The sequence below is a fragment of the Phacochoerus africanus genome, chromosome 3 (assembly GCF_016906955.1).
Source record: "Phacochoerus africanus isolate WHEZ1 chromosome 3, ROS_Pafr_v1, whole genome shotgun sequence".
In the NCBI taxonomy this organism is placed as follows: Eukaryota; Metazoa; Chordata; class Mammalia; order Artiodactyla; family Suidae; genus Phacochoerus; species Phacochoerus africanus.
In genome coordinates, this window is record NC_062546.1 from 148,772,890 (window position 1) to 148,783,125 (window position 10,236).

General features: G+C 42.7%; 1 protein-coding gene across 1 annotated transcript; it reads right to left on the reverse strand.

Annotated features, from left to right (window-relative positions):
- Window positions 1-7,095: 7,095 nt before the first annotated feature.
- IFT70B (intraflagellar transport 70B) lies at window positions 7,096-9,979 on the reverse strand. Its single transcript, XM_047772956.1, has one exon. The coding sequence runs from the start codon at window positions 9,711-9,713 to the stop codon at window positions 7,716-7,718; it is 1,998 nt and encodes a 665-aa protein (XP_047628912.1). The 5' UTR covers window positions 9,714-9,979; the 3' UTR covers window positions 7,096-7,715.
- Between the last annotated feature and the right edge of the window lie 257 nt (window positions 9,980-10,236).

Here is a 10,236-nt window from a genome sequence, read left to right on the forward strand (position 1 = left end):
CTCATTGTTACAGAGATTATTGCTTTTTCTTTCATGTTGATTCCATTTAATCTTTGCTGATAGCATCCTGCTGTACTCAGGGAATAATAGGATATAGTCTGTTCCCATAAGTAGCCTCTCTAATAGTGAAGGACAAGTGCATGGATACTGATTTTATCCCTGCCTGTGGCTCCCACACTGGAGGGAAAGTAGTAGCTGTCTGGGCTCTGAAATAGGTGAGGATAGGACCTTGATATATTTCAATAATCACGTGTCACACTAAGATTTTAGCTCTCATATAATATGTTAGTTATAGATAATTAAGGAAAGCAGTTTTCTACCTGGCTTATATAAAGCTCAGACTAGATGAACCTTAGAAATGATCTCATCTTACTTTCTCCCAAACATAATTGCTATCTACCCTCCCCCCACCAATCTCCCAAGCCACAGGCAGATAACCAGTCTTCCTGAGTATTTGCAGTGACCAAATGGGGATTTATTGCCTTTCCAATGAGCTTTTTCCCATTTCTGAAATCTTCAGGTATTAAGAGGTTTTGGCTTATTAGACTGAAGTCTGCCTCCCTCTTCTGTCCATTAATATAATTTCTGTCTTCTTTAGTCATAAAGAATTGTCCAGTTGCTCTGTTGGAGGGCAGCTCTTCAGGTATTTAAAGACAGCTCATGTTACCTTAGTTCTTCTCCAGTCAGTTGTTGTCCCTGGCAGTTCTAGACACTTCACTATCCTAATCTCTCTCCATATGTGCCCATTTGATGTTCTTAGAGTGAGGTGTCGAGGCCTGAATGTTCCAAGTAGCAGCAATGATTTCCTTATTCCTTAGTAATGCATCTTAGGTGGACATTGTACTGTCATCTCACATTGAACTTAAGTTTAATAGTTTCTCTTTTTTGCATGTACCATTTTTCGCCACATCTCCCTGGATGCTGATTTTTTTAAGGCCTCATTACTTATTCTTACTAAAATTTGTATCTTACTTTTGGAGTTCCCGTCGTGGCTCAGTGGTTAGCAAATCCGACTAGGAACCATGAGGTTTCAGGTCCGATCCCTGGCCTCACTCAGTGGGTTAAGGATCTGGCATTGCCGTGAGCTGTGGTGTAGGTTGCAGATGCGGCTCAGATCCCACGTTGCTGTGGCTCTGGCGTAGGCCAGTGGCTACACCTCTGACTTGACCCCCAGCCTGGGAGCCTCCATAGGCCAAGGGAGAGGCCCAAGAAATGGCAAAAAGACAAAAAATAAATAAAATTTGTATCTTACCTTATATTTAGATCCAGATTTTTTTAATTTGTAATCTTGATTCCTCCCCAGAATATCTTTTGTCCCATCCAGCTTTGGGTCATCAGTAGAATTAAGATACATACTGTCTGGATTCTCATCCAAGTAATGGCAGGTATCTAACACAACAAGGGCCTGCCCAATTACACATTCAGGAAAGAGCCTTCAGAGTTCAGGCAGCTAACATTTCCAGTTGACATGCTATTGTTCACTTCGTATTTTTACATTTTCTTAACAAATAGGCATTTTTCAATGAATAAATATTTATGCCAGGCAAAGATTAAACATGCAATTTTGTCTACTTGACATTGCCAGCTGCCAGACTGAAATCCTTTGACAAAACTTGCTGCTCTGACTTCCAGTACTAACCTATCAGAAAAACTAATGGGGTCTTACCGCCCTCACGTTTACTTTTGCTTGTGTTTGCCTGCAGGAGCATGTCTCTTTTCAATATACTTGTGCTGCCTTTTCTGATGTGATCTGTTAATTGGGTGTAGTATTGGCTGATAGACAACCTTTGAATCCATTCTTTCAAAGTTCTGTCACATCCATTGTACCTCATTATGCCCTCATTAGAGCTGGGAAGATAACTTTTTAAGTGACTGAAATTTGTCACTGTAAAGCTACAAAATAACTTGGGAGAAGGTGGAGTTCTAAGAACACAGTGGAAAGGGAACTACTGTGCAAATTTTGTGGTTGCTCAATTTTTCTTTACCAACTAAAGCTACTTTGCCTATTTGGGCCTGATATCTTTTGTAAAATGAAAATCTCTAGGGTCCCTTCCAACTCAGACTCTGTTTCTTTTTCTTTCTTTTTTTTTTTTTTTTTTTTTTTTAAATTTAGGGCCTGACCTGCAGCATATGGAAGTTCCCAGGTTCCCAGGAGTGGAATTGGAGCTGCAGCTGCCGGCCTACGCCATAGCCACAGCAATTTGGGATCTGCACCACATCTGCAACGTACACCACAGCTCACGGCAATGCTGGATCCTTAACCCACTGAGCGAGGCCAGGGATCGAACCCTTGTCCTCATGGATACTAGTCCGGTTCATTACCACTGAGCCATGATGGGGACTCCGTAACTCAGTCTCAGTGTTTCTGATTGAGTCTCTGTATTTTTGCAAAACGCTACCCTAGAATTATTACGCTAATAATTTCCTTTTTAATTTATCCCTTATTAGCCAGACACTGCTGGGCACTTAACCCTAAACAAGAGGTCATGATTATTATCACAACCCTGTGAAGTGAGTGGTACTGTCCCCTTTTCACCAGTGAAATAGCTGAAGTTTAGTGACATTGAGTAGCAAGTAGCTGAGAAGTGGCAATGCCAGGAGATGGAGCCAGGTCCAGCGCCTCTGTGCTACCTGCTCCATCGCTCCTGGCTGTTTGTAGTGGGTAGTCGGTCTGATGTAGACAGAATTTCTACTTTTTAAAGTAGATTATCAGTCATTGCACAGAGGGCACAAGTAAGGAAAGGGAGTCTCCTAACTACCGCGGGGAAACCATGGTCTTCATGACTCTATGCCATTGAAATACCAGGAAGCCTTTTGTCGTAGATGCTGTTGTGCCCTGTAAATGTTTAGTCCACAGGGTCCTGCATTGATGCCTTTGTAGGTTTAATATGAAACTCATAAAAGGAAGTGTTGTATTTTATGGACTTAATACATTTGCACTTTTAGAACTTTAATATTGTATTTCTTTGAGCTGTGCTTAAAAGTGTAAGAACAATTCCATACTATAAATTATTAATCTTACTGTATAGAGACTAGAAATTAAAAGAATTATTTAAGATTAAAGAAACACTGTAATCTAAGGCCAATCTAGGTTCTTTGGGAAGTCACATTTCCTTAAAACTGCAAATTTAAGAATTAAGGTTGCTGCTGAAGGATTTGAGCTACATTAGGGTACTCAAAAAGTTGCATATGTTTTATAATTAGAACAAAGGGGTAAGTTTAGAATCTCGTGGTTGTAGTCATGGCGATTATGTGGTTGGATGACCAAGAACCCAGACTGGTGCATCACAAAAAATGCTCTTTGACTAATACTAAAGGTATAGCTCAATAAGTGAAAACAAAAGGCCCACATGTCACATTAGTCCCAGTGATAGATCACCAAGGGATAAGAGGCAGTTAGTGAATGGTGGATGGTGAGGTGCAAGTTACACCATTGCTAGGAAGCTGCTCAGTGTGCCAGAGAATACCCTCAGGAAAGCACAACCTCCCAGATGTTTCCATGTCACCATAGTCATTAAAAGACAGACTAAGGAACATAAGACAAAAAATTGTATTTAATAGCACTGATGTTCTGGAGTTCCTGCCGTGGCTTAATGGGATTGGCAGCCTCTCTGCAGTGCCAGGATGCAGGTTCTATCCTGGACCTGGCATATTGTGTTAAGGATCTGGCATTGCAGGTTGCAGTTGCATCTTAGATCTGATCCCTGGCCTGGGAACTCCATATGCTGTGGGGCAGCCAAAAAAAAAAAAAAAAAAGAAAGAAAAGAAAATAGAAATACTGATGTTTATCAGAAATGAAAGGTTTGACTTTGGTGATGTAATTCTTTTGAAATCAGATCATGTACCTAGTGGTTAGGACTCATCACTTTCACTGCTGCAGCCCAGGTTCAGTCCCTGGTCTGGGAACTAAGATCCCACAACAAGCCACTGCATGCCTCATCCAAAAAGTAAAATAGGGAGTTCCCGTCATGGTATAGTGGTTAACGAATCCGACTAGGAACCATGAGGTTGCGGGTTCCGTCCCTGACCTTGCTCAGTGGGTTAACGATCCGGCGTTGCCGTGAGCTGTGGTGTAGGTTGCAGACAAGGCTCGGATCCAGCGTTGCTGTGGCTCTGGTGTAGGCGGGTGGCTACAGCTCCGATTGGACCCCTAGCCTGGGAACCTCCATATGCCGCGGGAGCGGCCCAAGAAATAGCAAAAAGACAAAATAAAATAAAATAAAATAAAATTAGGTAGCGTAGATAACCACACCCTGCTTATCAGAACGGACTTCCAGCACTGCTAACCATCCATATGCCAGTGTGGAAATGAGCCCAAGCAAGGATTATAAGGCGGAAGGGTCAGAAACTTACTCCCTTAAAGCTTCCCCTCCAAGCCATTTGCCATTTTTAAATCTCACTTTACTTAGTAAGCTTATTTGTTGGGCATCTGCCCTGTAGTCCTCAACAAACAGATTGTTCTAACCTCAGGCCAAACCTATCACTGACAGTACTACTTGGATTCCCTCTGAGATGCTGCTTTGAGGTCTGAGGGGCCACACCTATATGTTCCTATATCACTGCTCTGAGAGGGAGTGTTGTCTATGATTACAGCTGTCTCATTGCTCCATGATCTACCCCATCCCCACAGTGTTCCCAGTTGTCTGCTTGAGGAATGGCTCAGACTCTTAACTCCATTAAGATCTTGCTTAATCGCGCACATACAAATATCAAAAGCTAAATGGCACATTGCAAAAGAAGGTTCTGTTTTGGGGGAACTTTTTAGAGCTAGCCACTCTTTACGTGACCTTCACAGCTGGCATTAGTGTGAACATTCATGCCACAGCGGAAGCCAGATTCCAAAAGGGGCTCTCATGAGGACTGTGAATCCTTGGGTAGGGGTGTAATGACACTGATCACATGAGTCGACTTGGTTGTTCTGCACAGAAAGATCAAGGTTTTATGACTGAGGAAATGGAAATAATTACTTGTGTACGACAAACACATGCTTATATTCTGAACATTTGGGTGGAGATGGGTTGACTAAGATTATGAAATAGTGGATTTAATATTTGATCCTTTTAAAATACACAATGCAGATACTGTGATGAAATCTTAAAGGAGTAAAAGCTTGGAGACTTTTTTCTCAAGAAGAGTGCTTTTAGCACTGACTACGTGAAGTTCTAGGAGCATAGTACAAAGCTTTTTCATCAGGGCTTTAGGGATGAAAGCCTTCATTCAAGTGACAAAATATGGAGTTATCATAAAGACATTTGCCTATTAGTATCAATAAGCAGAAGTGCATACTTTGAAGGTGAGTTTCAAGGAAATCCATCCTAAAAAAGAAAGGACAGTAAGTGCCTACAGAGTTAGGAAGGCCCTCACCCTTCGCAGTCTCCTCTAGGGCTTTGAGGGCGGGCTAGTTCTGTAGGTTTGGCTTATGAGTCTTTGCTGTTGCCAGGCAGCAATCTGTCAATCCTGGTGGGTGACTCTCTGGAAAGCCAGTGTAAGGAAGGGGACAAAGGCCATGCTTGACCTTTATTCCTTTATTCAGTGGTAGGAACAGTTGGGATTTCCTGAAGCATTACTAACCAGGAAATCCCAACTGCCCAGCGGCAAGGGGTTAAAAACCGTTCTGAAAAGCTTTTTATGTTCTGAAAAGCTAAATTACACATACATGCAAACTACAAACATACAGCACCTGGGTAAATAAAGTGTGGTTGAATAAAGGCCTGGGTTATTTGGAAAAGGCAATCTGGAAAACATTTGCTTTGGGGTGGTTAAATTACACTTTATGCTTTTTTTTTTTTTAAGAAAAAAAATAGTTTAGAGGAAATGTGAAAAAAAAAAAAAAAACAAACAAAAACCCACAAACCAGAATTTTAACATGGCTGTTAAAAATTAGATTTCAGTTCATTGACTTTCCAAATCTTAAGAGGCTGTGAAGATTGAGAGGGCACAGAGCTACCGCACAAAAAAGCAGCAACACTTTCAGTACAAAAGTTGTTAAAGAACATTTTCCAGTGATGGAATTGTGCTATGGGATGCACAGAAGAGGTCATTAAACACTGATTGTCCTCCAATGTGGACTGAGATATCACCAGTAAATGGTATCAGCTTACATAATTAAGATTAAAAATGCTATAAATTCCAAACCATTGGACTTTTATGAAGTCCACATTTTCTATAAGCCACATTTTCTGATAGATCTCAGAATTTAAGCACACAGAAGGTCATGCTACAGAGGATTTATGCTGGGTACCTACATGGGTCCCTTCCTGGGTACTGATGTGGTCAAGTGATTTCTCCTTAAGGGAAAAAAACCACCACTTTATCATGGCAGGGTTTCACGATCTTTTTCAAAAGCTATTATATTGAACCATAAAAAATTGCTCATTATGTAGTTTAAAAACTTCCAAAAATCAAAAATTTTATATAATTCAAGCTACTTTGTTTTTCTCTAAGCTAGGTCAAGAATTAGAGCTGACAGATTTATGGAGAGAAAAGGGGTGGGGACACAAATAGTACAGCTCTTGTAAGGTTCAGAAAATAAAATGACTGCACAGAATGAATGGGATTTTCATTGGAAGGGTTGTTGAACCTAACATTATAAATCTATCAGATGCGGTTTCAGAACTGACCTTTTCATCTGTGATGGAGGTAGACGAGAAGTTCAGTGGGGTCATGGGAAGAGTGTAGATTTTTCCTTACAATGCATAAACAACTCCAGCATTAACGTATTCTAAATTGCAAACCCAGAAGCAGGAATTAAGAACTGAGTTCTTGGAGTTCCTGCTGTGGTGCAACGCGATTGGCAGCATCTCTGCAACACCAGGATGCAGGTTCAATCCGGGGGCTGGCATAGTGGATTAAAGAATCCAGCATTGCCACAGCTACAGTGTAGGTTGCAACTGTGGCTTGAAAAAAAAAAAAAAAAGAAAAAAAAAAGAAAGAAAGAAAGAAAAAGAAGAACTGGGTTCTTACAATACTTCTGTTATTCTTCAATGTTGAAAGATAAATGAGAGCAGAGTGATGGAAAACAGTTAACAGTTTATCCAGTTCATATATTCAAATTATTAACAAATGGAACAGAAGAAAACCATGTAAAATTTTTGTTTTGACAATTGTTTATTGTCTCTATACCACAGCACCATAATCTTGTTCAGGGTACAAGATTTCCTACTGATTCTTGTACATTAAAAATAAATAAACTTATAATGTAAGATATTTTGATTACAAAAAGCATTACATTTACACTGAAAAGCTCTACAAAACTTCCTAAACCCTAAAATATATACTCATTACAAATCAATAACTTATGAGGGTAGATTGTGCGAAAAGACACACAATCCCTGAGATAGTTATTAAAAGCCTAGAAATACAATACCTTAACTACTGAGTTCTGGGCTTCATAGTACTAAGTCCCTGAATAACATAATCCTTGTTCAAGGACTCTAAAAAATAAACAAAGCACAAATAACAACAGAGGAGAGAGAACATAGGTGCTAACAAGTTCTAAGACATTGTCCCCATGCAGTTTTGAATTTTTCATAAATCTCTCTAGGTGTAAGAGCTCTTATGTTTGATTTTGTAAAGATTTTTTAAAAAATTATTTTATAATTTTAAAGTGTACAAAGTTCAACATGTAACAAACGTAAAGATTATTAAGAGCTAACTACAGATAAAACAGTGAAAACCATAGATATAAAGCCATTAGAAGCCACTATCAGATATTACTACATATTCCATCCTATAATCTCATAAATCAAGGCTTTTAATTGTCTGGATTCATATGTGACCGTATTCTTTCCAATGTGCATTCTTTCTTCTTCCAGGGGTTGTTCAATAATGGCAGGTATGTTCCTGCCATAAAGTTCACAGTGTTCTAAAAACTGGACACATTCTTGAATGACACTGTCACGAAGCATGAGCGTGTGTTTTGACATGTTCTCTAATAATGAGAGGAAGCATCTTTTGGCATAATACCAGGTATCAGTTCCCAGTTTTTTATTATAAGGCTCCAAGCTTTTGATAACCCGAGAAATACCAAAGTCATAATTTCCTTTGGCACAATAAAGCGTCCCAATCACCAAATTCACAATGCAGAGATGGTAGATTTTCTTATCAGGGTCATCATGGGAGAGCTGCTCCTCCTCTTTTTCAATCTTCCTCATCAGCTCCTCAGCTTCTTCATTTTGACTTGTCATGATATAAGACACACACAGGTTAGCCAATACAATAGCACTGACATTCAGGATGTTGTCATAGTGCTTCTTGACGATGGGCTCATAAAAACCTATGGCTTCTTTGTATTTATTTTCCTGCATGAACAGAACATGAGCCACATTCAGCTTCCACACGTCATGGTCATTACAGAATTCTACAGATTTGCGGAAGATCTTTTCCACCATCGGGTAATTTTCAAGGTTCCAGTAGATTTTGGCCTGGGCCATTAACACAGGAATATACTTCTCAAGAGCATCATCATATTCATTCACTGCCTTTTTGACAGCTTCATCATCTCTATTGTGTCTTGCTTCCTGCACCTGTATGGTGAGTCTCCGGAGCTGTTCAGTCAGCACCCCTGCCAGCCCATCAAGCTTGATAAAAGCCTCTTCAGGAGCTGTCTGGCAAGTGATCAAGGCATCCAAGAAGTCATAGAGATAGGGTGTGAGGAACTTGTAGGTCAAATGGGCATTCTCTGCCAGGACATCTGCGGCCAGAGCAAAATACTCATATTTACAGTAGAGCAGCAACAGGTTGCCAAAGGTCTCTGGAGGAAAAGGATTCTGCTGGAGCAAAAACTGTAGCTTTTCAAACCCTTCTGTAGGCCTGGTATCCATGTTCATGAGCGCCTGGTTGTGCAAGGTCACAGGGTCTAACTCTTCCTCTGCCCTAGGTGGCATGTCAGTGAGGGCTTCCTGGGCCGCCTCATAGTTTCTCAGCTGGAATTCTATGGCGGCCTTGAGGTTGAAGGCTTCCACCAGAGCAGTCTGGTGAAGAACTAAGGTGTTGCCCACACTTCGAACATCAATGCCCTCGGTCGTCATGCCCACACCCAGCTCTGGGTGCTGACGGATGCCATGCTCAATAATGTCGGCGATGTGCTTCAGTGCCGGGGCATAGTGCCTGCTGCTGTAATAGGCCAAAGCCAGGTTGTAGGAAAGGTCAGGCCGGTAGCCTGAAGCCTGTAAGGCCGCAAAGAACTTGGAACATGCAGCCTCGTAGTGTCCCTCCTTGTAGAGTAAACACCCCAGGTTGACCTGGCCATCCAGCTCGTTCTCGCCCCCCCTGTCTTCTCCCCCTTCTCCACTCAGGAGCTGCTCCACCAGACTCCTGGCCCCTGGCAGATCGCCCTCGCTGTACTTGATCGCCGCTAGGAGACGGAGGACCCGGCTGTGGTAGGCGGGGTTGTCCAGCAGGAGGAAGGCCACGCGGGTGGCCTCCGGGTAAAGGCAGGCCTTGTACAGGGCCTGGGCCTGGTACAGGCGGTACTGCTCCAGCTCTGGGTGCAGCTGGCCCAGCTGCTCATAGCACTCGGCCGCCAGGGCGAACTCCTGTAGGCGGTAGTAGCAGTAGCCCAGCAGCGACAAGCCGGCGCGGCTCTTGGGGCTCCCCTGGAGCTCTCCGCCCAGCAGCTGCACGGCCTCGGCGTAGCGGGCATCCCGGATGAGGCGGTACACGACAGTGGTGAATTCCCCGTCGGGGATCTGCGCACCACCCAGCCCCGCCATAACCGCCGCAGAGAATGTGTGTGCTCGTTTCCACAGCAACAAGGCAACCGGAAACGGAAGACTGAGAAAGAACGGTTGTTTTTTTTGTTTTTTTTTTTGGCGTGCTCCTAAAGTTACTTTGCAGTGGAACGACCAACCTGGGATTAAAAAAACTTACTAATGTGAGTGTCCCTCTTATTTGCCTGATCTCTGAAGACTCCAGAGCGTGGGCGACATTAGGAAGAGGGGAGAAGAAACACCTCCGCGACTTCCAGAGTCGGAAACTCGACTTCCCGGCATGCACCGGTCCGGTCGCGCCGGCGACTGGGCGTGGTCGCGCTGTATGCAGGGAGGCGTAGTGTCTGCTGGACAGACCCTTAAGTGCTGGAAGAAGTGGTTGCAGTCGCCTTCCCTTCTAATGGTAAATGAGGGTTGTTGGCTGCCTGTTGTGTCACCTCACTGTGTGGCGCGGGGAAGTTTTAAGGTTCCAAGTCCCTGCATTTGTGAGCCGTGTACCCCGTGCAATGCATACACGTAGTGTCGT